The sequence below is a fragment of the Aphelocoma coerulescens genome, chromosome 1, assembly GCF_041296385.1.
Source record: "Aphelocoma coerulescens isolate FSJ_1873_10779 chromosome 1, UR_Acoe_1.0, whole genome shotgun sequence".
Lineage (NCBI taxonomy): Eukaryota > Metazoa > Chordata > Aves > Passeriformes > Corvidae > Aphelocoma > Aphelocoma coerulescens.
The window spans coordinates 1,256,590-1,283,620 of NC_091013.1; the positions used below are offsets into that span (position 1 = coordinate 1,256,590).

At 51.2% G+C, this 27,031-nt stretch overlaps 1 protein-coding gene across 2 annotated transcripts; it reads right to left on the bottom strand.

The window, feature by feature from the left end:
- Positions 1–2,221: 2,221 nt before the first annotated feature.
- On the bottom strand, positions 2,222–24,291 carry CLIC6 (chloride intracellular channel 6). Of its 2 annotated transcripts, XM_069006832.1 has the most exons (6): positions 21,670–24,278; positions 7,274–7,383; positions 6,929–7,054; positions 5,460–5,566; positions 4,166–4,347; positions 2,222–2,534 (listed from the first exon to the last, which is right to left on the bottom strand). In XM_069006832.1, the coding sequence occupies exons 1-6, from the start codon at positions 24,205–24,207 to the stop codon at positions 2,373–2,375; spliced, it is 3,225 nt and encodes a 1,074-aa protein (XP_068862933.1). In that variant the 5' UTR covers positions 24,208–24,278; the 3' UTR covers positions 2,222–2,372. The 2 variants fall into 2 exon arrangements, with proteins under 2 accessions (XP_068862933.1, XP_068863024.1); XM_069006923.1 differs by lacking the exons at positions 2,222–2,534; positions 4,166–4,347; positions 5,460–5,566; positions 6,929–7,054 and adding an exon at positions 7,061–7,183 and having other exon boundaries at positions 21,670–24,291.
- Between the last annotated feature and the right edge of the window lie 2,740 nt (positions 24,292–27,031).

Sequence of the window (27,031 nt, forward strand, 5' to 3'; positions counted from 1 at the left end):
AGAAGAGTAGTAAGAATAAGGGGAATATGAAGAATACTTTAAGGATAGAGAAATGAAGACAAATCTAATGAATAAGTAAAATCAGCAAATAATTAGTTTTTATTGAATCTTTATATTACAGTCTATGATATAAAAATGTGAATATACAATATATTGTAATAAAATAGATTATAATTTCCCAGGAAATAACCAAAGAAAGATAGAACACTGTTCACATTATGGAAGAATTTGTGTATTTGCTAATAAAATTTGTAAGACATAAGAAAAGAGTCTACAGATTTCATTTCTTGTCTCTCAGAGGAACTGATGTATTTTCAAACTCAGTCCCAGTGAGGCCCCTGTGAGCAGCAGCCGCTCAGCAGAAAGCAGCTGTGGGGTCACTTCTGGAGCCCGTCCGACTTCTCCAGCCACAGAACGGGTGGCGTTGGCAGGGGCCTCGAAGCTCATGTAGTTCCAGCTGATTATCTCCGGCTCTGTGTCTCCCCCTCTCTGACAGGTGTTTGCTCTTTCTTTCTCCCTCCCTCCCTCCCTGCCGCTTCTTGAGAAATCAAGTCTGTGTGGTTGAGTAAGATCCCAGTGTTGCCGTCCTCTGGTCTCATTTGCCCTTAAGTGGGGCAGAGGCATCTGTCCCTCATCGGCTTGTGACACGTGGGCAGGGACACCTCCCACTGTCCCAGGTGGCTCCAAGCCCCAATGTCCAAGCTGGCCTGGGACACTTCCAGGGATCCAGGGGCAGCCCCAGCTGCTGTGGGCACCCTGTGCCAGGGCCTCTCCCCCCTCAGAGGGAAGAATTCCTTCCGAAAAACCCCTCAGAGTTCAGTCCCTGGAGCCAGGCTGGGTGTGTTCCTCACCAGTCCTGCCTGCCCTGAGCAGCCTTGTGCCAGGCGGGAGGGGTTCCCCCGGTGCAGCCCCAGCTGAGGCAGCAGCAGCTCTGGGTTGTTCCTGACACATCCCTGTGGGAGCAGCTGGACAGGGCTGTGCAGCCAAAGACCCCAAATCACCGCACACCCAGCAATGGAGCAGCAGCAGAGCACTGGGGCTGTTCTGCTCTTCCTGGGCAGCCCCGCAGGGCTCAGGGCCGAGCAGCTCTGGCTGGAGCCCGGTGTTGGCACGTCCAGCCTCGGGGCTGCTCCTGTGCTTCTCCAGGGCAGGGCCTTTCTCCGGGATTAAGTTTTCCTTCTTCTGTAGGGTAACTTTTACAGAATCCCAGAACCCCTGAGGCTGGAAAATCCCTCCCAGCCCAGCCAGGCCCAGCTGTGCCCGATGCCCACCTTGTCCCCAGCCCAGAGCACTGAGTGCCACCTCCAGCCCTTCCTGGGACACCTCCAGGGATGGGCACTCCAAACCTCCCTGGGCAGCCCCTGCCAAGGCCTGACCTCCCTTTCCATGGGGAAATTCCTGCTGCTGTCCACCCTGAGCCTCCCCTGGCCCAGCCTGAGGCCGTTCCCTCTCCTCCTGTCCCTGTTCCCTGGCAGCAGAGCCCGAACCCCCCGGCTGCCCCCTCCTGTCAGAGGATACACAAGGATTGCTCCTTTCTTAGGCCCTCTCCTGCTCCTCTTTGCTTTCCAAAACCAAATAAGGATCCCTGAAGGATGACAAAGAAATCCCACATGAGTATTTAGGACTGGATGTTCACTCATTTTTTCTGTGTACAGCGACAATCAAGTGTCTCCCTCTTTCCTTGCCCAATACCCAATGCCAGTGTCTCTCTCTCTCTGGGAGCACCAGGAGGGAAGGTCGAGGACTTATCCAGCCCTGAGAGGGGAAGGCAGGAATTCTCTCTTTCTCTCCCTCAACAAAGGAGACTCCTGCAATGGGAAGAGGAATTGTTCTTGGTGGAGCTGCCCTGCAGGGTTCCAGCCCAGAGGAGAGGTTTGGGGAATGTCAGATGTGATCCCACCTGCAGGTTGGGCTCCCCCTGGCTCAATCAGGGGCTTCTGGGTCAGAGCAGTGAAGCAAAGAGAAACCATGCAATCAAAGGTGAAGTTGGGTAACAAATGTGAAACAGAGACCAGAGGCAGCACTAATGACAGGTTTGAGGTGTTCAAACAGGGCTTTTTCTTCTCAAAATTCAGTGCTTTAGTCTGTGGTATTGCTCTAAGTGTGTGACTTATATTGCTTCCCTAAATCCTACAAATCTTTACTATTGATGGATGCCTTTTCCTTGGAATGGACAACCGACATTCCAGTGCGCAAGACACACAAACACACACACACATCATTTAAGAAGGAGTAAATAATGCAATACAATCATTATAAAAGGATTGGCCAATAGCAGAACTTAAAATCACACTGCAGAATCTCTGCTGGTTTTTGCTTTTCCAGCTTGGCTGTTGCCCATCACAGAAGCAATGAACAGAGGCATCTTCTGGTTACTTCATTCTCTTTGCCACATCCAAATATGCATATTCAATCTCCTGGTCAGCAGGGCACGTGTTTGTAAATTCATCTCTTGCGTATGCATTTTTCAAGTATCTCGAAATCCCTGTCATTTCAGGTGGAAAATGAAAATTTCGGTATTTTTTTGCAACAACCTTTCATTGAAAGAAAAAAGAAAAAAAAGAAAAATATCATTACACATATAATCTGCAAAAACCCCAAACATCCCAAGCCTACTCTTTATGCCCATTTTTCATTTCCAGTATGTGAGTCTGGTGGTGTTGGCGACAAAAGGGAAGAAGAGGGAAAGACATAAGAAGAAGATATGGGATGAAGAAAGCTGCTGAACTCACTGTAAAAGATTTGTTCAGTGTGTGTATATCTATATCTAGCTAAAGATATGCAAAGCTACATGGATCAGTAGAACATAGTGGAAGAGACACAGGTTAAACCAGCAAACTTAAACCCAAATTAACAGAATAATCCTATAGGAATAAATTGGCCCATACTTGGAAACTTTCACAGAAACAGGAAAAATCTGTATTTTGTATTTAAATCCTTAATTTCAAGTGATCAGGGAAAACAGATCTTGGCTGATCCCTAATCCCTGCCTGCAGGCAGCAAGAGTGATGTGACAGTGTGACATTCCTCCTCTGTCCTTCTCCAGACATTCACCTGACCCGAGGGGATTCTCCCCATGCTGGCCCTGGCTGCCTCCCAGGGTTTGCCGTGCCTGAGCATGGGAAAAGGCTCATCCCTGGCTGCTCTCTGCAATGGGATCAACCAGGAGAAGTCTGGGCAAAGTTTTCACTTGTGGAGGTGTCAGAAAGTGACTCTTCCTCTGACAAAGCAGGAGTCTAACAGGAAACTTCCTGAAGTGACCTTGTTTGTCTGTTTGAAAACCAATGACATTCCAGTGTGGTCATTTCTCTTCCAGAGCCTTGCAGAGTAGAATCACAGAATGGTTTGGGTCAGAAGGGGCCTTAAAGATCATCTTATTCCACCCCTGCCATGGCAGGGACACCTCCCACTGTGCCAGGCTGCTCCAAGCCCCAATGTCCAGCCTCGCCTTGGGCACTGCCAGGGATCCAGGGGCAGCCCCAGCTGCTCTGGGCACCCTGTGCCAGGGCCTGCCCACCCTAACAGGGAGGAATTTCTTCCCAATCTCCTATTTAACCCTTCTCTCCTTCAGTTCAAGGCCATTCCCCCTCGTCCTGTCACTCCATGCCCTTATGAAAAATCCCTCTCCAGCCTCCTGGGCTATGACAACACCAGTCCCAGGTCACTGAAGCTGTTCAGGTGTGTGGGGATGCTCCACAGCCCTGCAAGAGGAGGTGTGGAGCCTTACCTGGGAGGCAGCGGGTGGAGGCCACCCTGTCACCCTGACTGGTACCAGTGGGGATGCTCAGCAAAGCCAGCATTGGAGATTAAACATGGGAGAGACAGAAATTGGGGTGGACAATACAAGGTAACCTTCCTTGGCTGTGGTCATGTGCACTTTGCAGGTGACATGCAGATGAGAGCACTTCTCTGCAGCCCTGAATCCAGCGCTCATTTCATCCCCGTGGCTGTGAGCAGCTCAGCCGCTGCAGCCACAGCACAGACACGAAACAGCTCCTCCACACCTACAACCATCCAAGGGAGGATCTGCCCGGCTGTGCTGAAAGGAAATGGCCTCAGTGTCCATGGGTGTGGCCTCAGGATAGAGAAAGGATCCCTCTGCCTTCTAGAAAAGGATTTAAGCTGCTGTGCTTCCCTCCAGGAGGCTAAAAAAGCAAAGGCAAACCTTGATTATGTGGAGCTTTGGTAGGAGGTTGCAATCCGCTAAAGTGAGCTCATCTCCGTCCAGGAATTTCCGGCTGGAAACGGTGATCTCCTCCGTGCTGTAAGCATCGATTTCATCAGGCAAGGGGCTATTTAAATAGTTGTCCAGCTTCTTCAGGGCTTTAAGCAAAGATTTTTCCAAATCTGGGTTAAGAGAATAAAAAGACCGTTCAAGCCTGTACCAAGGGCCCTGTGGCACCAAGCAGCTCCTGCATCCTGTCTCCTGGCAGCAACCCAGACATCTGGCTGTGCCAACTCCTGCAACTCCTTCATCCTAGGCTTAAACCTTAATGCTGGGATAAGGGCTCTAAGGAGCTAAAGGGAGCTCTGGGAAAAACCACCCTGGGGCTGTGTTACCAGGAATGGCTCCTCAAACCCTCTGTGGGGCGGGCTTTGGAACCGTGGCCTGGCTCTGCCTTCACACTGACTCCTGCCTGGGGGGCCACGGGGCCAGTGCTTGCCCACAGGCAGGGCAGCACAGCTGGAGTGACAACAGCAAGTCCCTGGGATGCCACTTTGGGCTGTACAAAGCCAGCCCAGGGAATAGGCCTGGGAGCTGAAGGACAGAGACAGAATCCTGGAATGGTTTGAGTTGGAAGGGACCTCAAAGCTCATCCAGTGCCACCCCCTGCCATGGGCAGGGACACCTTCCACTGTCACTTAAGAGTTGGACTTGATGATCCTTGTGGGTCCCCTCCAACCAAGAATATTCTATGCATTCTGTTCTATCCCAGGGTGCCCCAAGCCCTGTCCAACCTGGCCTTGGACACTTCCAGGGATGGGAGACCACAACCAACCTGTGCCAGGGCCTCACCACCCTCACAGGAAAGGATTTCTCCCTAATATTTAATCTAACCCTGCCCTCCTCCAGCCTAGGGCCAGTCCATGGTGGTCATGAGGGTCCTGCTTTAGGGATGTGCCAAGGGGCTGGAGTCCTCAATATTTATGGACATATGGAATCTCTCACTTCTAAAGGGCCGTGCTTTTGGCAAAGCTGTGGGGAAGGTGCAGCCTCACAGACCCCAGAGCTGAAGGAATGAGGAGAGGCTGGAATTGGTGCTCCCATGGTGACAGCAGTATCTGCTTTCACTGATTCTGGGAATCCTCGACTAAAGGAGGGAACAGGCACCGATTTCCACAGCCTCCATGCTCTGGAAAATCCCTGAGCTGGAAATGGGACATCTCCAGCAGTGTCCTACAGCTGCACAGGCCTGGTTTCTCCCTCCCAGGGCTGATGACAGGACTGCAGCACCTACTTTCATTTGCATCTTTTCTCGGGTTCTTTATAAATGCAGAGAATTTTGCAAAGACATCATTTCCTGCAGAGTTCGACTCGGGGTGCTTCGGTGCAAGTTTGGGATACCTAAGAAGTTCAAAGAAACAAAAAGAAGCTATCCAATTAGCCTTTATTTTTGTCTCCATTAATTAATACACATGTATTTGTAGGGTGACCACATACAGCCACACAGGACTCAAAGGGAGCCATCCTAAACTCAAAGTCACCTACTTTAAACCCTACCTAAATCATCTTTTCCTGAGGGCAATGGGAAATGGCTGTTATTGCTGCAAGCACTGCCCAAACATCCCAGGTTTACCTCCAGAGGTGAGGCTGCCTGGAACGTGGCTCCTGCCATGAGGAGGAGTGGAGGGAAAATCCCCACTCGCAGGAGCTGCTGCTCCTCTCAGGCTCCTGGCCCAGCCCACTCGGGCATCAGCAAGGTGACAGCAGCCATTCCAGGAGCTGTAGCTGCCAGGGATGGATAAGGGTGGAAAAAAGTGGAGGGAAGCAGCTGCTTCCCTGGTTTAAGTCAGGTTCGGCTGATTGAGAAGGGAGCGCAGGGAGAGATGGATATCCCAGGGGAGAAAATATCTGTGGGGTAGGGGACACAATGCTGGGACAGTGGAGGGACAGCATGGTTTGGGGGAGGACAAATCCAAAACTGGGACCCTCACGTGCAGCCTGATGGACCCACGTGGACACTCTGAAAGAGCCCCAGCACATCCATTGTGCACGAAGCGCTCACTGCCCTCGGCTCCACAGAATCCCAGAATCATCAGGGCTGGAAAACACCTTCAGCATCATCCAGTCCCACCATCCCCCAGCACCACCAGCATCACCCCAAACCATGTCCCCAAGGCCCACATCCAGATGACTGGAACACTTCCAGAGATGGTGATCCACCCTGGGCAGCTCATTCCAATGCCTGACCACTCACAAAGGCCAAACATTTTTCCAGTCTCCAATCTGAACCTCCTTTGGCACAACTTGAGGCCATTTCCTCTCATCCCTTCACTTGGGACACAGCAGAAGAGCCCAACCCCACCTCACTGCAGCATCCTTCAGGTGGTTTTAGAGAGCAGTGAGGTCCCCTTGAGCCTCCAACCCCCTGCACCCAGGAAGCACAATTATTTGAAGAGGGAAACCTCAAACGATCCCAAGCAGAGGAACAAGGTCAGGCTTCTGCAGCAGCCCCCAGCTTTCCACGTGATGGATTCCATGCCCTGGGAATGACTCAGCAGTGAGCTCGGGGTGAAGGACGGCAGTGGGAGCAGCACAGCTGTGACTTGGGGACACCCCGGGGACACCCCAGTGACAGCCCCAGCTCCAGCTCTGTCTCACAGCAGCCAAAGTCACCCCTGAGCTGGAGCAGCCCCCTGAGCTGGAGCAGCCCCCTGGGGACCCCCCGACATGTGCAGCTCCCCGAGGGGAGCGGGAATGCGGTACCGGGGCGGCGCCAGCTTCTCCTCCAAGAACTCCTCGATCTTGTTGACGTCGGTTTTCACTTCCCCGTCAAAAGTCATGAACGGGGGGTTGGTGCCTGGGGCCAGGTTCTGCAGGTCTGCAGGTTTTCTGGGAAAGAAAAAGTCATAGAAAGTCCCTCTCCTTCTTTTTTATGAGCCCCTTTAGGTACTGGAAGGGGCTCTAAGGTCTCCTCGGAACTGTTTCTTCTCCAGGATGGACACACCCAGCTCTCCCAGCCTGGCAGAGAAGAGTCACCCTTTAAAATGCCTGTTTTGGTAAAGTTGTGCTAAAAAGTTAAGATCTCAGAATTAAAAGTCACAATCTCACCTTTTCAAATCCACGGTTGTGACATTAAATATGACACCTTTGAGCCACAGGATCATAAAGAGGCGCTGAGAGAACGGGCAGTTTCCAATACTTTCCCCATCACTGCCAGCCTACAATTGGAAAAATTCCAAATTATAAATACATCTGTGTATAAATCACAGCAGTCCCTCCAAAGGAAACAGCCTCCAGCTCATTTGTCTGCATGAACATAAATCTGCACAAGTCACTACAAGATTAAAACGAGTTAAATCAGCTTACGAGCACAGGAAGGGAACAGAGAAATATTTACCAGCCTAAAGAGAGATGTGATGTCTAAAGCACTGAAGAGAACAAGCAGAATCAATCAATTAATTAAGAATATCAAACTGAAGGGCTGTAGGAGTGGTGAGACAGTGGGCACAGAAGTGTTGCTCTCATGTAATTTATATTGCAATTTGTTAAGAGGCTTTGTTAAAATGAGGCAAAGCCTTGCAGAGCTGCTACTGAGTGAGACTTCATGTGACACTGCAAGAGATCAGGGGTCTCATTTTTAAGCCCTTCGCATGATTCTCCTAAAGCACAGCTTTAAAAGTTAGGCTAAATGTCAGGGGTAGACATATAAAAACCCAAGTGTCCCATTTATTAAGTTAATTCATTAAGGTTTGCAGCCCTCATAACCCAACAAGACACATGAATTAGACCAGTTCTGTCTGTCCTTTTTGCCTTGCTCAGTGCTACCAAACAAATCTCAGATACAGCCAAAAACTCCTCCATGAACACACACTGCACAGTGCTCACCTTCACAAAGAGCTCGATGGCTGGAAACGAGGGCCTGGCCTGGAGCAGGCAGGAGCTCAAGGGATGCATGGCAAGGACTGGATAAATTGTCTGGTTCTCCCTGTGAACCCGAAGAATCTCCCGGGACAAATCCCTGTGGTCTCTGCCCCTGGTACTGCAGCAACCACTGGGAAAACCAGGAGTGCCTCCAGCAGTGCTGGGGGATGAGAACTCTCAGAAATGCTACAACAGCTGGACTGCTGGGTTAGAGAAGTCTTGTTTCCGTCAGGAAAGCCTTGTTTCGTAGGTGGCAAAGCTGAGAGCTGCTCAAAAGCTGCCATTGTGGTTTTCCTCCTACTCAGAGCACTGCTCTGCAGTGCTGAGCAGCTTCCAGCAGCCAGGAGACACAAAACTTCTGTGGATCCTGTAAACAATGAGCCTGAAACGCTGCCAGCATGGCTCAGAACGGAGCTAAATGCACAACAGCACCATTTGGTCTCATCCTGCCTCTGACGTCAGGTGTTACCCACCCCAAAGGAAAAAGGAGGTGAAGAGTCTCATGGTGACTCCTCGGTGCTGGGAATGGGCACCCCCACCCTCTGCCAGGCTGCACCCAGGGGAGAAGCAGCAGCCCGGGGACACTGTTTGGGATGGGCCCTGTCTGGAGGAGCAGGCAGGGGTGTCTGGAGATGAGCTGGATCGCACCAGCTCCTTCCCAGCTGGCTCTCTGAAGTGCAGGTGTTGCCACAAACCCACTGCCCTTGCCCAGCTGTGCTGCCAGCTGTGCACCCAACACGATCCCAGACTGGTTTGGATGGGGAGGGGCCTTAAAGATCACCCAGTCCCACCCCTACCATAGCAGGGATACCTTCCACTATCCCAGGGTGCTCCAAACTCCATCCAAACTGGCCTGGGACACTTCCAGGAATGGGGAATCCACAACCTCTCTGAGCAACCTGTGCCAGGGCCTCACAGGCTGTGCTGGGTACACTGTGGGTCCTCTGAACTGGAGAGTAAAGAAAATCAGGGGAACTGAGGCACTTTGGGCAGCTGACCCAGCCATGGCAGAGCTGAGGTGACCAAGTGTCTTCCTGAGGATGCAGGGAGATGTTTGTCCCCTCTGGAGCAGCTGTGGATCAGCAGGATCCCTGTTGTGGTGACCTGGGAGTGCCTTCGACACCACATTTCCCAAGGCACCAGCTCTACCCAGGACGAGCTCAGAGACAGAGGGTGGGGATAGGGAGAGACCTTTGACTGAGCACCCATGGGGATGTGAGCTCTGCTGGGGAGAACCTGAGGGGATTTTGCTGATACAGCACAGGGGATCAGACTGATCCCAGAATCCCAGAGTTACTGAGGTGGGAAGAGCCCTCCAGGATCACCCAGTGCCACCCCAGCAGCACCAGCAGCACCCCAAAGCCTGTCCCCAAGGGCCACATCCAGACTCCTCCTGAGCACTCCCAGAGACAGTGACTGCACCACTCCCTGGGCAGCTCATCCCAAGGCCTCACCACTCTGGCAGGGAAAAATTGTTTCCAATCTCCACCCTGAGCCTCCCCTGGTGCCATTTGAGGCCATTTCCTCTCCTCCTTTCCCTTGGGACACGGCAGCAGAGCCCGACCCCCCCTCACTGCCCCTCCTGGCAGGGACTTGTGGGGAGCACTGAGGTCCCCCCGGAGCCTCCTCTGCTCCAGGCTGAGCCCCTTTCCCAGCTCCCTCAGCCGCTCCCGGTGTTTTCTAGACCCTAAACGTCTATTTTCTAGATGAAACTGTGTTCTGGCAGTGTGCTGTAACAGATACCCTCTTTTAACTAAAAAAATATTAAATTTAAGGTTTAATTATAATTTTTCTTCAATTTTAAAGGTTGTTCAATGCCCCCCCTCCATCCCTGGAAGTGTCCAAGGCCAGGTTGGAGCACCCTGGGTAGTGGAAGGTGTCCCTGGCCATGGCAGGGGGTGGAACGGGGTGATCCTTAAGGTCCCTTCCGACCCAAACCACTCTGTGATTCCATGAACAAAATACCCCATCTGCTCCTGAAGGACACAGTGGTTTTTACACCCTTGATGACTGTCCAGTGTTTCTGCAGAGTTCTACACAACTCAAACACTGAAAACCCCATCAAATTTACTTCTGTTTCAGCAATATTAAATATAGTAAATATAATAATATAATAATAAATAATATAGTAAATATATTAAAATTATATCGTGGCTATATAAAACCTTTTAAAAGTCCAAAATTACTTCTGTCGGGCAATATTACTGCTGTTAAAAAACGCCATAAAAATTAAAATTACAATTAATTTTGGTTCACTCGATGCAACTCTAATGCACGTATTAGCATTTTATGTGATGCTCAGACGCAGCACAGGCTCAGATCACATCCAATCCAAAGCTTTTTTGTCAGGAAGGGATCACCTGGAATTCTCTCTCTGCTGTCATTCCGTGGCCTCAGGCTGGAACACCCAAACACTGAATTTTACAGAATCCTTTTGATGCCACCTACTGGCCTTGAAATGTTGCTCTTGAGAGCATTGGAGATGCTGAAATTGTAATTCCAGGCTAAATTTGAAGCTACAGCAGCTGCAATTAAAAATACGTTTTCACGGGGAAAGTACCAATTTTGCCACTTAGTATTCCACTGCTTTTAAACAGCCCCAGAACTCTGCCTACCCACCAACATCCAACACTAAAAACAGATGTTTCAGCTGCTGTTTATTTTTTTCAGCCAAATAGAAGAAAAAGAAAAATCCTCTTTAAAATGTGATTTCTGCAGATAAATTGTATTTTGGTACTTCTGGGGTTGACTCTTGCTGTGTGTGACATCCCCAAAGTGAAGTTCAACAAGAGAGGTGTGAAAACAGCAGCTGGACACTCCTTCAGGGGGAAAAAAAATAAATAATAAAAGGATTTTCCCTTCATTTTTTTCTCCTATGAGAAAAATAAGCACCTTCCACTGTCCCAGGCTGCTCCAAGCCCCATCTAAGCTGGCCTTGGGCACTTCCAAGGATCCAGGGGCAGTCACAGCTGCTGTGGGAATTTCATTCCAGGGCCTGCCCACCCTCCCAGGGCACAATTCCTTCCCAATATCCCATCCATCCCTGCCCTCTGGCCAAGTTTTCCTTTCTCCTCATGGACACAGGGAAACAAACCTTCAGAGCAGCACCCAGGCACTACGAATTCAGTACTGAACAAATACAGAATAAAAAGTCTGCTCCCCACTTAAAAAGCCAACTGAAAATATTTATGCAAACCATTAGCAGGGATGTGGGAATGCCAGGGGATTTTTGGAAGGGTTTTTATAAAACCCTGTGTAGATTTAAGGCTTTTGGCCAAAGCTGGGCCTAAAGGAGATGCCAAGGGGGAGGGAATGAAAGGAAATGAGAGCAGGTGAAGGTGATAAAAGGAATTAACTTTACACCTGCACAGCTTTAGTGAGCACAGGACACCTCTGAGCTGGTGTTGGTGATCAAGGATTAGGAATATTGGCTCAAGGCTGAGTTTCCCTCGAGCAGGGCATCAGCTGAGCCAGTGCAAGGCTGCCCTGACCCTGGGCTTGGCCTGAGCTCCCACCTGCAGGAATGAGGAAACTCTTACTCCCTCCTATTGTAAGTCTTGTGCAGGTTTATCCTCCCAGCCTGGCCACTGAGTATCTCCTCACAGCCACCAATTCCATTATGAAGGCTTTTCCCATTCTGTTTGCTTTCTGGAATTTGGGTAATTTTGCTTTCATGCAGTGTTGGAATCAATTTACTGCCGGTATCTTATTTTAGGTTTCATGACTCATATCTTTAATAAAACTCTCCACTAGAAATTGTTCTTTGAATGCTGCTGGTCCTCAGGCCATGTTCAGGATTAAAAATGTGTTGGATATTTATGGCATTTCTCCCTCAGCCTTGTTTTTATGCACTGAGCAGTGCTCACAGCTCGAAGGGGTGACACCCATCTGAAAATTCTAATTCTCTATAGACAACAGAGAGGAAAACGAGGCTGAAGTTGTAATTTCATAGAATTATGGGATCATGGAATGATTTGGGTTGGAGGCACCTTAAAGCCCATCCAGTGCCACCCCTGCCATGGGCAGGGACACCTCCCACTGTGCCAGGCTGCTCCAAGCCCCAATGTCCAGCCTGGCCTTGGGCACTGCCAGGGATCCAGGGGCAGCCCCAGCTGCTCTGGGAATTCCATCCCAGCCCCTCCCCACCCTCATGGGGAAGGATTTTCCCTCTGGATCCAGGTCTCTCTCCCCTGTGTGCCAAGAGCCACTCTCAGAGCAGAGAAAGCCTCTTTTCTTCTCTCGCTGCTTCATTTACTGCCCATGGGCTGCGGGGTGAGGAATTACAGCAGAAATTAACTTAATCACTCTGTAAGTCATTAAATGCTTTTGATGCAGAGGGAGGAATTCTCCTTCATTAAGAAGCAACTTTGAGGCACTAACCTTTTTACTTTTGTCCAGTTGCTTTATAAATAATGAGAAACAAAAGGGCAAAACTCAGTCCTGCTACTTAGATGAAATACCCATTTAAATTTGATTTTGATATTAAAACCTGCCCAGCATTTCTACACCCTGCCAGATCTGATAAAGGTTATAAATAAATGAACTATTCAATGATAATTCTGTAAAGGGAACAGAAACCAAGAGAGTGCAGGTGGAAATTAAAAGGTGAGATGTCTTGTATTGCATTTCTAGAGGCTGTGCTCATATTCACCTTATTTACATTAAAGATAAATTTATGTGTGAAAGCCTTTTACAAAAGAGGAGAATAAACAAATACTGTGATTTTACAACTCTGCTGTTGCCTTGGGCCAGGCCCCTCATGGTGTTACAGGAATTTCCAGGCACACCTGTGGCTCTCTACAGGTGCTTAAAAAGAAAATCCGTAAAATACGATGAAATTACAAAGGAAAAATGCAAATTTCAGGTTTATTTCCTCAAATATATCTCCCTACACCAGACCTGCAAATAAAGCCACAGCAGTAGCTACAGGACTAAGCAGAGCACGGGGCAGTGCAGGGAAAATTAAACAGAAAAAGAAATAGGGAAATTAAATTGTGGACTGAGAGAGTGAAATCTTCAGCTGCGCTTCAGCAGAGTTTACATTAATCTTGCCCACTTTAGGAGTATCTTTCTCCTACACAAGTGATTGCCATTTTGCATGAGTTATCCTTGGTTTGTGTCTCACTCAGAACATCAGTGACTGGAGCCATCACTGTTTGTTTACTTTTTCAGTCGATGATGATAATGAATTACCACCTTCTTTTAGGAAGAAATTCCCGCCTGTGAGGTTGGGGAGGCCCTGTGGCTGCCCCTGGATCCCTGGAAGTGCCCAAGGCCAGCTTGGACCTGCTCTGATCACTCCTCTTAATCCCTACCCAGTCTTTAATTTTAATTTTCAAGATTATTTTCAAAACCTTGCCAGGAGTGGAAGAAAACCCAGAGCCCTTTAACCAAACCCAGGTGAAATCGGAGCCAGGAGACACCGCCCAGTTCCAGGTCAGTGGTTTGGATCTCACACCAGCTATTCCCAAACTTCTCTGTGCTGGGAATTCTGCAGGGCCCGCTTGTGTTCCAGGGAACAGTCTCAGGTCACAAGCAGCAGCCCAAATGCTATTAACCATTTATCCTGTTACAGGAATTATGGTTAAATCCCTCCCTGCTATTCCTAATCCCTGTTTAATAACGTGGCAAGGTGCCAGCTCACCCTGGAGACAAAAAAACCTCACATCCTTCGGAAATTCTTACAGGGAATTACTTCAACAAAAGGGTTTTATATTCCTGAACACGTTACAGGGCTGGGAAAAATGGATTAACTGATATTTCTGTGATACATCCTGTTTTACACTGCATTTGTACTGACCCTGCAACACAGCTGGGCTGCTTCAAGCTAAATACAAAACTGTATAAAAACTATATATAAAAACTATCTATGTACTTCTATATGGATAAAAACTATCTATATAGTTCTATATATATAAATTATATGTATGAAATACCTGTGATTTGTGCTGTAAACAAAGTACAAAGAAGTAAATCAATAAGAAATACTCGAATAAAGAAGCTTTTTTATGCAGCTTCAGGTAGAAAATACTGTGCCAAAATCCCAATTCAAATCAAGAGGTAAAAGTGAAAGATTAAAAGAGTGTGGGGGGGATTTTTTCACCTCCAATAATTTGTCATCTTTTGGTCCACATGGAAAGAACAAAATAAACTCTGTCAGCTGCAGTGGAGAGAGGCCCTCACAGAACAGTTAAAACTTGAATAGAAGGACCTTCCTTCCCTTCCCAGTGTAAATTCCAATTCCGGGCTATTCTCCATCCTGCTCTCCCCAGCACCTCACTTCCTTGGGAAATGAGGAGAAACACAGCACTGCTAATTAAAATAGGGGTTTTAATTAATGATACACTGCAGGAAGCATTGAAAACCCATGGGATCTAAGGCTGGTATTCAACACCAGGACTGTCCCTGTGAGCCCAGATCCTGGGGAATCCCCTTGGAGCTTCTGACAGAGGAACCTGATGGTTTTGCTGAGGGGTTGGTGGTGGTTTTGTTTCCACAGGCAGCACGGGCTCCAAAATGTTGAAGTCTTTAGAGTATATCTGGACCCTGTTTTGAGTTTCATCTGCCACATTATGAAAAGACTTCATTTTTTGTATTTAAAAAGTGCTCCTGTTCTCTGAGAGCTTTTAAAATTCATTTCCAAAACAGCCACCAGGGAAATGTCAATGATTGACCAAGACACAAATGGGAATTTTTCTGAAATCAGAGTCAATGTTTAACTTGTTTGTAACTGCCCCATTTGAATAACTCAGGTTCACTTTCACTACTCCAGTCCTGCTGTTTGACTTTGTTCTCTGACAACTCCAGTTCTGAATATCTGGAATGTTCTTATGTGTGCTCAAATTTCAGCATATGGAGAGAAATGAAACAAAAAGGGGAATTCCACCTTTGTCCCTCTGCCTCCCACAGCAGTGCCAGGCTGTCCAAGCTGTTTTCTTAGAGAAACTCAGTATTTTTAGGAAGGAATTAAAACCCTTCAGTGCTGAGAAGGTGATGTCATTGACAGCAACTGGAATGGAGTCACTTGAGCTGAGTTTTTATCAGGAAATAACCAGACATTGCAAATGGAAAAGCACACAGGGCCTTATCACAGGGGGACATTTTATCATCTCAGCAAGGAGATCTTGGGTCACCTTCACAGGGCATTCCCTTGGGCAGAGTCTGGGGGACAGCAATTCCTTTTTAAAGAGTCATGGAATATCCTGGGCTGGGAGGGACCCACAGGGATCACCCAGTCCCACCCCTGGCCCTGCCCAGACCCCCCAGCAATCCCAGCCTGGGCATCCCTGGCAGCGCTGCCCAAATGCTCCTGGAGCTCTGGCAGCCTCGGGGCCGTGCCCATTCCCTGTTCAGTGCCCCAAAACCCCTGGGGGAAAAAAAAGAAGCTGCAGGACCTTTCCAGGGAAAACACAGGGAATACACTCAGTGATGGCACAGGAGGAAGTCTCCACACTTCACTTCCCCTTCCATAAACTCTAATTTTTCCTTTTGCTGCCTGATTCCCTTTCCCACATCTGAAGAGGAGGGGTCTCTCTCTGGTTAAAAACTGTAAAGCTACAATTCCAAGTGGCATCGCCAGGAATAAACATCCTGAAAAATCCTGGGCATATTGAGAACTTCCATTATGACTTCTGGTTCATGGAATTTCAACTAGCAAAGAGTCATAAATATGGGTTTGCATGGTCCACACAGGACTGGAAGAAAGGCCTCACATGGGCAGGTGGTGTTTCCATAAAAATAGCACTGATGGAATCAGAGAATGGTTTGGGTTGGAAGGACCTTGAAGATCCTCTCATTCCAACCTGTGCCATGGGCAGGGACACCTTCCACTACCAAGTGTTATTTAAAGAAGGCCCTTTCCTAAGTTTGCCCTCATTTTTTAATAATTCAAGTTTTGTAGAGTTATAGTTTCCAACAAATTGATCAAAACCCTTTCCCACACTCTAATGTTTTCTATTTGTGAATGCCATGAGTTCTCTAGACTGGTTTGTTATTCCTCCACAGAAAACATCAATTCAACCTCAAATTCAGCAACAGCATGAAAATTCCCTGTCAGAGCTGCAGGATAATCACCTCATCCCAAAATGAGCCCTTCAAGCTCATCCAGTCCCAACATCACCACCCCTCAGCCATGTCCCACATCCAGAACACTTCCAGAGAAGTTCCTGAGGAAGGCTGAGGCTCCCCAGCAGGATTTAGGGACTGAAGTTTAATTTCAGACAACCAGGGACTGTGGGCAGAGAGCAGCCAAGGAGAACTCCCATCCTTGGCCCTGCTCTGTGCTGATCACAGGTAAGAGACGGTTTTATAAAGACAGAACTCAGGAGCAAAGGCCCCATGGCTGGAATTTGGGCAGCTGGCTGATCTCATCAGGAGACTCTTCTGGTTCCAGCCAGCACAAAAACCAAGCTGTGCCCTAGGACTGGATCAGGAAAGGGTTCCCTGTTTAATGAAGGGCTTACAAAGCACGTGACTTTAAGCTTGTGCTTAAAGCAAAACACATGGTGTGGGGCTTTACTGGAGCAGTCAGCTGGGAGGAAATAAAAACAGGAAAAGGGCCAGGAAGGTTTGAAGACGTTTCTATTTCTTTTTTTTTTTTTTAATATATATATATATATATTTTTTTTTTTTTTTTTTTTTTTGTGCCTAAAACAAACCTTCAAACCGCAGAGATCGGTCCTGGGAATGAAGAGAGGCCTTAGGCCTGTACAGCCCTGGGGGCACGTGGAGATTTAGCACTTCCAAAGCATGGAAAAAGATGATTCCATGAAGTATTTACCCAAAGAGGTTGTGGTTCCCTTATCCCTGGAAGTGTCCAAGGCCAGGTTGGAGAGGGCTTCAAACAACCTGGGGTAGTGGGAGGTGTCCCTGCCCATGGCAGGGGTGGAATGGGATGGGCTTTAGGGTCACTTCCAACCCAAACCAATCAGTGATTCTGACTAAATCATACAAAAATAACTTAAATGCAACTTCCTATTCCTGATCACTGATTTCTGTCTGTTGGTTTGTGTCAATCTGGAAAAGGACTTTGTTCTGTCAGTTGTCTAAATCACAGAATCCCAGGATCACCAGGGCTGGAAGAGCCCTCCAGGATCACCCAGTGCCACCCCAGCAGCAGCAGCAGCACCCCAAAGCCTGTCCCCAAGGGCCACATCCAGACTCCTCCTGAGCACTCCCAGAGACAGTGACTGCACCACTCCCTGGGCAGCTCATCCCAAGGCCTCACCACTCTGGCAGGGAAAAATTGTTTCCAATCTCCAACCTGAGCCTCCCCTGGTGCCATTTGAGGCCATTTCCTCTTGGGACACAGCAGAAGAGCTTGACCCCACCTCACTGCCCCTCCTGGCAGGGAGTTGTAGAAGGTCTCCCCTGAGCCTCCTTTTCTCAGGCTGAGCTCCCCCAGGCTCCTTCAGCCATTCTTGGAATCACAGAATGGTTTGGGTTGGAAGCGACCTTAAAGCCCATCTCATTCCAACCCCCAGAAAAGCTGCTGCCAGTGCCCCCAGCACACACAACAACCTGGAGAGTTATGAAAGGAATTTGTAATGCCAGTTCCTCTTAAGCTGCATTAGGGAACCTGAAATTGCCATATTCCAGCTGAAAAAAAAAAAAAAAATAAAAAGGGATCTGTGAGAGGGCAAATACCCACGGGAAGGGAGCCAACTTCCAGCTTTGGACAAACGGAGCTCTGCTGCTCTGGGGATTTTGTGCAGCCAAGGAACCCAAATCACCCAGCAGTGGAGCAGCAGCAGAGCACTGGGGCTGTTCTGCTCTTCCTGGGCAGCCCCGCAGGGCTCAGGGCCGAGCAGCTCTGGCTGGAGCCCGGTGTTGGCACGTCCAGCCTCGGGGCTGCTCCTGTGCTTCTCCAGGGCAGGGCCTTTCTCCGGGATTAAGTTTTCCTTCTTCTGTAGGGTAACTTTTACAGAATCCCAGAATCCCTGAGGCTGGAAAAGCCCTCCCAGCCCAGCCAGGCCCAGCTGTGCCCGATGCCCACCTTGTCCCCAGCCCAGAGCTTTCATAATTCCTCAGTTACAAAAGCAGAAAGGTCTCACTGACAATGCAAATGAAAATATCCAAAAGAATGGTGGAGGGAAGCAACTTATAAAAAACGACAGGATTTTAGTGGCAGGGATGTGGCACCTGAGACAAGGTCCTGCAGAAGGGCCATGGAATGGAGCTCAGGAAGGATAAAAACAGGGAGTGAGGAGAAAGGAGCAGAACCCAGTGTGTGGAGCTGCTGTAACTCTGCACACAGAAATCTTTAATTTCACTTCCTGAGATCATCTAAATACTGAGCTCCTGTGGTGAATCTGCACTACAAAAGGCCTGTAAGCAGCTGCCCAGCTGGATCTGGATACAGCCATCAGTTACTGGCTGTATAACCCACACTCACCTCACTCATTTACACCCTGACTGAGAAGGGAAAATTAAGATTTTCAGCACCAGTGCCTCCTCAGTGATGACAATTCTGATGTTTACACCAAGCACCAGGTGCAGCACAGGCTCCACTGAAGGGGCATCCAGGGGTTCCAGTGAGCTGAGCTCCTGCTGCCCATGGATTTTTCACCCACTGCACTCAAAATTCAGTTGCTACTTTATAATTGAAGTTCTGTTTAAGGCCCAGATTCATCACATCAAAGAAAGGAAGATTGTTTTTTGTAGGAAACACCCATTCCCATTTCAGCTGGGTACACTGACTCTGGAGGCAGGGGTGCCCTTGTTCCCATTTCTGTACTGCCAGCAAAGCTTTTCCTTTCCCCTTTTTTAGCCCTTTCTGTAACTCTGCACAGCTCTGTGCAAAGTCACTCAAGGATATCTCAGGAGTGGTGCAGGGAAATTCTGCTTCAAACAAGTAACCTCGGTCTCTGGTGGGAATGAAATCATTCTCTGAATGGAAATAAATTATTTAGAGACCAAGAGTGTCACCAAACTGAAAAAATCCCACTGCTTTTCCTTGGATAAAATCTATTACCTTGTGCTTGTGGTCAGCTTTGACTAAAATCCATTTAACCCTGAAAATTGGGGAGAAATGTTTTGGGAGATGAGCAAGGCCTTGTGTTCCAACTGGGTTGTTTGGCCAAATGTTTGTGTTACAGAGAAATCCTCAGGAATCCGTGGAAGTCTGAAATCTGCAGCTGTGATTCTGTTGAGTCTTCTAACTATAAATAATTAGATAACAATTCCAATTTAGAAATAAGCTCTTAAGTCTTAGATAAATGTTCTATTGCTTAAAATCAGTGGAGTGAATTTTAGTGAGAGTTCCAGTATATTCAAGTGGTAAAAAAAATTTGACATTTACAGAAATGTTTTGGTCAATAAAGGGCTTTTGCTACAGAGAGGGATAAAAGCCTTTGAAGAACCAGAGAGCACAAGGTGCCAAGGACACTGAGCTGAATTCCCAAATGGAAAGGGTACCTGGATGACCTTTGGGAACCTTTGCCTTTGGAACACCTGGAATAATGGGTATTGTTATCTAAAGAAAATAAATGATGTTGTTCCATGGGCAACTGGGAATCAGGGAGCACCCAGTGAAAGCCTCAAGGGAATTCTGAGGTGGTCTTGTTCTTCCTCATCTTCCTCAGGGTGATGCTTCTTAGAACATTACCACTGACAGAGCACCAAGAATTCCAATGTTGGCCTGGCCTAGGATAACATTCCCGAGCAGGGGAGCTGCCAGGATTATTCCAGCACTATTCCTGTGTTGTTTTCTTGTGCATTTTCTCCCATTCGGGGATTTATTTTTACATTTCTCTGTATTTGTACTGTGCTATCAAACCATGGCGTGGCCCTCCCATCCCAGCTGTGTGATGGAGGCACAGACATCACTCAGGCAGACAAACCTCACCCTGACCCTTCAGGAATAACCCAAACCCCAGCAGGGGGGTGGGGCACACAGAAATAGGGACAACACAGAAATTGGGAGCAGGACAGGCAACAATCCCAGGATTTCAAACATCCCCATCACTCCCCAGGGGTGCTACAGGAGGGTAAAGTTTGAAATGGGAGCTGGAAGGAGGCCAGGGAGCTGGTGGATGATGTATTTATAAGGAATCCCTGGCTGGATGTGGCACTAAGCACTCAATAATCCCCAGTTCCAGAGCTCACACTGCCCCGCCTTGGAATCCACTCCCTCTTTTTCGACCAAAACACACGAACACCTATTAAAGCACAGACTGGGGATGTGCTCTTAAAACCTGCTTTGAGCCATCCCAGAGAATTCCCAGTCTCCCTGTTTTTGCTTCGAGCCGTCCCAGAGAATTCCCAGTCTCCCTGGTTTTACCCCCTTTTCCTGCTGCCTGGAGCAGGGGGAGATTCAGTGAGAGCAGCAGAGCAGGGACTGTCCTGGCACTTCCACTGCTCCTCATTCCCCTGCACATTTTGGTGCCTGGGGAGATGCTGAGCTCTCCAGTTGGATTTTTTTTCCCCCTTTTCCTGGAGAAACTCGTGCCAGCCTCTAACTAAAAACTCATCCAATCCCAGCTTCGAAAATCCAGCTCCAGGTGAGGTAAAATCCTTATGCTTTGTAATACAGAATTAATTGGAAAAGCAGCTGGATTATTTTCTAGGCATCCTTAAATTCCCAATATTAAGCCCATCACAAAAATGCTCCTCCCTTCTCCTTCTGCCTTCATTAATTCACAAATATTTTCAAAGCCCATGTTTAATCCTAATATTTGGAGACCACGGAGTCACAACAAATGCTCTTATTCTATAGGCTGCTCTCTAATTTTGGCCATCTTTTCCTTCCATGAAGTTTTAATTTGGCACTAAGTTTGAATTTTAATTTTAAGGTGAATTCTGGCTGGCAGAAGCAGCCTCAGCCAGCTCAGGAGGTACAGCATGGGATGATTTGTAGAGGAGAAGGTCCCAAATGCCTTCTGCTCCCCCAGTTTTATTTCCTTAGCTTTATCTTTATCCCACCCTGCTCCACGTTTTAGTCCAGAGGGGTCAGAGAAGAGAGAAGAAATCACCTCCAGATGCTTTGTACACACAGAAAATTCCCATCTGACAAAGACTCCGTGGATGGCTGCTGTTTCCATGCCAAATCCCAGGGATTTTGGTGGGATTCCAGGCACAGGATAGAAAGGTCTAAAGCTCTACTCAGTAAAATATCAGAAATTAGTTTAAGTTTTCTCTGATTTTTTTTTCCCCCCATTTCCCTCTAACCCAAATCTTCCCTGCCCAAACAAACACGAACTGGACAATTACAAGGGATGCTCTTTACTGACTCTGAATTCAGCCTTGCCAAAGTTTGGGGCAATTCTCTGAACGTCACCCGTAATTCCTGTTAGCAAATCCCAGCACCGCATTTGAAATGACATTTCCCAGGTTCTTCCCTCTCAGCCTCCGTGATGAGAACCCCTCTCCCTGCATTTTGGAGATCTGAAAATGCACGGAGATCTCCTTACGCCAGCGATTCCTGAAGGAATGAGGAGCCCGAGGCAAGTTTATACTGGACATTAATAACCAAATCACCTTAGCCAGGCTGGCCCTTCCCCTGCCACATTTAAATGCCCCTCACCACAGGACTCCTGGAAGAGGAGATTCCCTACGGAGATTCCCCGGCAGCCCCTCACCCTTACCTTGACGAAGAGGGAGATGTCGTGTTCCTGCTTCTCATCCTCCTCCTCCTCCAGGGCTGCCGGCGAGCCCGTCCGCTCCTCCTCGCTCTGCGCCCGGCCCCGCTCCCCGTTCAGGCTCCGATCCGCCGCGCCCCACCCGCTCTCGGGGCCCGGGGTCCCGCTGGCCGCTGTCCCCGGGGCTCCGGTCCCCGCCGGGGCTGCGCGTCCCCGCTCCGCCTCCGCCGCGGCCTCGCCACCGGGGCCGCCCGGGGACCGGGGACCGCCAGCGGGCAAAGCCACCTCCGCTGCCCCGCGGCTCTCGGCAGCCTCCGCGCTCCCCTCCGCAGGGACTGTCCCTGCCGGGGCTGCCTCCTGCACCCCATCCTCAGGCACTGTCCCTGCTGGAGCTGCCTCCTGCACCGCATCCTCAGGCACTGTCCCTGCCGGAGCTGCCTCCTGCACCCCATCCTCAGGCACTGTCCCTGCTGGAGCTGCCTCCTGCACCCCATCCTCAGGCACTGTCCCTGCCGGAGCTGCCTCCTGCACCCCATCCTCAGGGACTGTCCCTGCCGGAGCTGCCTCCTGCACCGCATCCTCAGGGACTGTCCCTGCTGGAGCTGCCTCCTGCACCCCATCCTCAGGCACTGTCCCTGCCGGAGCTGCCTCCTGCACCGCATCCTCAGGCACTGTCCCTGCTGATCCTGCCTCTGTCTCCTTCACCGCATCCTCAGGGATTGTCCCTGCTGATCCTGCCTCTGTCTCCTGCACCGCATCCTCAGGGACTGTCCCTGCTGATCCTGCCTCTGTCTCCTGCACCCCATCCTCAGGGACTGTCCCTGCTGATCCTGCCTCTGTCTCCTTCACCCCATCCTCAGGGATTGTCCCTGATGATCCTGCCTCTGCCTCCTTCACCGCATCCTCAGGCACTGTCCCTGCTGGAGCTGCCTCTGTCTCCTGCACCGCATCCTCAGGGACTGTTCCAAACAAATCCTCGGGGACTGTCACAGCAACCGGGGCTGCGTCCTGCACAGCCGGGACTGTCCCCAGCACCTCCTCAGAGATTGTCCCTGTCTGAGCTGCCTCCTGCACCTCATCCTTAGGGACTGTCCCCGCCGGGGCCGCTCCCTCCTCAGGAACTGTTCCAGCCGGAACTGCTTCCTGCAGCTCATCCTTAGGGACTGTCCCCAGCGCCTCTTCGGGGACTGTCACACCAGCCGGGGCTGCCTCCTGCACCGCATCCTCGGGGTCTGTCCCCACCGGGGCCGCCCCTTCTTCAGGGACTGTCCCAGCCGGGGCTGCCTCCTGCACCTCATCCTCTAGAACTGTCACATTGGCCGGGGGTGCCTCCTGCACAGCCTCCTCGGGGACTGTCCCCGCTGGGGCTTTCTCCCGCACTTGATCCTCTGGGAATGTCCCCACTGGGGCTGTCACTGCAGCCTCCTCGGGCTCTGTCCCCGCCGGGGCTGCTTCCTGCACCGCAGCCTCAGGATGTGTCCCTGAGGGGGCTGCTTCTTGCACTGCATCTTCAGGGACTGTCCCCGACGGGGCTTCCTCCCTCAGTGCTTCCCCGGGATCTGTCCCGGGCGGGGCTGTCGCGACAGCCTCCTCGGGCTCTGTTCGCTCCGGGACCGCCTGTCTTAGCGCCTCTCCGGCCTCTGTCCTCGATGGCGCCTCTGCCTCTCCGGGCTCTGCTTCTGCCTCTGCTTCTCCGGGCTCTGTCCCCGCCAGCGCTGTCGCCTCTTTCTCTCCGGTGTCTGTCCCGGATGGCGCAGTCGCCTCTGCTTCTCCGTGGTCTGTCCCCGCCGGGGCTGTCGTCGCAGCCTCCTCAGGCTCTCGTTCTGCCGGGACTGTCGCCGCCGCCTCCTGGGGCTCTCTCTCCGTCGGGGCTTCCTCCCTCACCGCCTCTCTCACCTGGGGCTCCGTCCCCGCCGGGGCCACCATCGCATCTTCGGGCTCTATCCGCGCCGGGGCTGCTTTTTCGGGCTCCGTCCCCGTCGGAGCAACCACTGCGCCCTCGGGCTCCGTCCCCGCCGGGGTCACGCCGTCCTCGGGCTCTGTCGCTGTCGGGGCTGCCTCTTCGTGCTCTGTCGCTGTCGGGACCGCGGCCGCGTCCTCGGGCTCCATCGCCGCTGGGCTCACAGCCGCGTCCTCGGGCTCCATCGCCGCCGGGGCTGCCCCTTCAGGCTCCGTCCCCGCCGGTGCCACCGCCTCTCCCTCGGGCTCTGCCCTGGCCGGCGCGGAGCCCTCGGGCCCGTCCATCACCCCCGCGGCCCCCGGCTCCCCGCCCGGCTGCCCCTCGTGCCCCGGGCTGTCCCCGCCGGGGTCCCGCTGCTCCGCGCTCGGTGTCCCCGGGCTCTCCGTCGCGCCCTCGAGGGAGCCGCTGTCCCGGGGGGGTTCCGCCGCCTCCGCGCTCAGGCGCGGCCCCTCCGCGGGCCCGTCCGGGGGCTCGGCCGCCCCCTCGGGGCACAGCCCGGGCGGAGCCGCCGCCGCCGCCTCGTCCTCGGCCCCCTCCCGCGGGACATCGCTGCGCTCCGGGGGCCGAGCCGGGCTCTCCGCCATGCCGGGCTGCCCGGGACCGCCGGGACGCGCGGGACGAGCCGGAGCAGCGCAGCGGCCGCGGAGCAGCGCGGGCACTGCCGGGGGGGAAGGGGGCGGTGCCTGCGCGGGGCCCGGGGCGGCGGGGCCGGGGCCGCGCTCCTCCCCCGCTCCGGCCGAGCCCCTGCCCCGGCCCCCTGCCCCGGCCCGCCGCTCCTGCCCGGCCAGACCCTGCCCAGCCACGCTCGGGAGCGCGACAGCGGCACCGAGCGCTGCCCCCGGCCACCCGCGCCGCGCAGGGACCGGAGCCTTGGCAGAGTGCCCCAAAATCCCCTCTGGGTGTGTTTGTGTCCCCTGCAGCGGCCCCCGCACCTGCCCGGGGCTCCCCTCGCACCCCAAACCCCCAAGCCCCGTTCCTGCCCTGCTTTGCCCCTCGGCTCCCAGCCCCGGCGGGGTGTCCCTGGCACTGCTGTCCCCAGCCCCAGCCTGGCACACACCCGCGGGCACGGGCGGCTGAGGCTTTGCTGGCCTCAGGTGCCATTTTCCACATGAGGTGTAGGAAGGCACGCTCTGAACACCCACACCGCTGCTGAGGCACCGGAACTGGCACAGCCCCGGTGGTCTCGCCCCGTTTGTTAAAAATACGGATGAAGCGTATTCGGGCTGCTCCAGTCGTTGTTAGAAAGGGAAATATGTCCTTATCAGCTCGCAGAAGTTGTAAAAGGGAACAACAAAACACTCTGTGTAAAGGAATAAACACCTAGATTTGCTTGGTTTTAAGCGTTTTTCATTCATGTGCGAGGATCCTCTGCGAGTTTCCATTTAAATGGGGTGAGAAACTTCGTGTTCTGTGCAGAGCCGGCAGCTGCTGTGGAAGAAGTAATAACTTTTCCTTCGGGTAAGGAAAATAATCCTAATTTTCTAGGTGCAGACAGAACAGTGGAGGCAGAGTTGGCTGTCAGGAGTGAGGTATCCTAGTTAAAAACCCCCAACAGTTAAACAGTTTTATATTTGTGTATATAAACCCACTTTTTATATTTGAGAGGGGACAGAGCAGGGACAGAACACAGCGATTTGGAATGGGTGTGAAGGGGGAAGATGCAGCCAACCGGAGCGGGGAAATTCTACAGAATAAATCATTCCAGCAGGTCAAACACTCTGCCCCGATAAAAAATAAACAGCCAAATAAATGAACAATCCTGAAGCTGCTTGATGCTTGCCCAGAGCTGCATTGCAAGTGAGACAAAAGAATGGAGGCAGCTGTGCTCAGAAGAAACGTTCCTGGAAGATTTAGGAACAGAGGCTTGTGAGGATTTAGGAGCAGGGGCTCAGCACCTGACAATGGAGGCCTTGCAGGTGGAACCATCCTGAGGCAGTGATTTCCTTATCTCTCGTGGGGTTTGATATCAGTAGAATGACACAACTCGGCCATCTATGCAGAGATAATACTGGTTTATTCATCCTCACGTTGGCTGAAGGGTTCGTTCTTAATCCTTGGCCTGAAGGCTGGACAGATCAGAGAATTCCAGAAGGGTTTGGGTTGGAAAGGACATTAAAAATCATCCCATTCCATGGCAGGGACACCTCCCACTGTCCCAGGCTGCTCCCAGCCCCAATGTCCAGCCTGGCCTTGGGCACTGCCAGGGATCCAGGGGCAGCCCCAGCTGCTCTGGGCACCCTGTGCCAGGGCCTGCCCACCCTGCCAGGGAACAATTCCTGCCCAATCTCCCATCCAGCCCTGCCCTCTGGCACTGGGAAGCCATTCCCTGGCTCCTGGCCCTCCAGCCCTTGGCAATTGTCTCTCTCCAGCTTTCCTGCAGCTCCTTCAGGCCCTGCAAGGCCACCCTGAGCTCACCCCAAAGCTTCTCCTCTCCAGGCTGAACAATCCCAGCTCTGGCAGCCTTTCCTCCCAGCAGAGCTGCTCCATCCCTCTGCTCATCCTGGAGCCTCCTCTGGCCTCTCTCCAGCAGCTCCACGTCCTCCCAGGTGTAACACAAGTCCCCTCTTACAAAGCTCTCAGCTATGAGCCCATCCCAAAGCTCCACCTGATGTCTCCATGGACAGGATGCTGCTGGAAGGACAAGGCTCACTCAGGATTTTACAGTGGGAATGAACAGCAAAGCAACATTCACGGGAGTGGTGGGAATTTTGAGGAATTGGGTGTAGGTGAAGGACAAAACAACTGAAGCCAGGTGGTGACGTTTATATGGATATGGACAACACTCCCAGGGGGGGATTGTTGGGGTGTCTGTGCAGGGCCAGGAGCTGAACTGTGATCCTTATGGGTCCCTTCCAACTCGGATATTCCATGATTCCATGAATCCTGCGTTTGGCTGCACCCTTGAGAAGCCCTTGAGGCCCTATGAGCTCAGCTTTGCTCTGGATGGGCTGGGATAGGAGGGTCTCTCTGGAGCTCCCTGTGGCACAGCCTCCTCAGGCTCCCTGGAGCTTAAACACCTCCTTTGGGTACTTAAATGTTTTGGGTTCTTAAACACCTCCTTTGGGTACGTGTCAGGTTTCGCTCAGGTTTCCAATTTGAGCCGGGATTTGGATCCTGCCCGTCAGATGGAACCACAAGAGAGGTGCCTGCCTGTCCTCTATTCCCTGCAGAGCTTTTTCATTAACACCACTATCCCATTTTCCTTTATTTACCTGTTCCCTGCTTTCAGTTTTCACAAGGTGAGGATTTCAAGGCCAACAGAAAAACCCCTTTCAGTGATAACCAGTGCCTGATCGTTAACAAAAGCCAACAAAAACCCCCTTTCAGTGCTAACCAGTGCCCGCTCGTGAACACCGGTGCAGGGTTTAAGCCTAACAAAAGATTAGCTCTTTAAATATTCACGGGAGC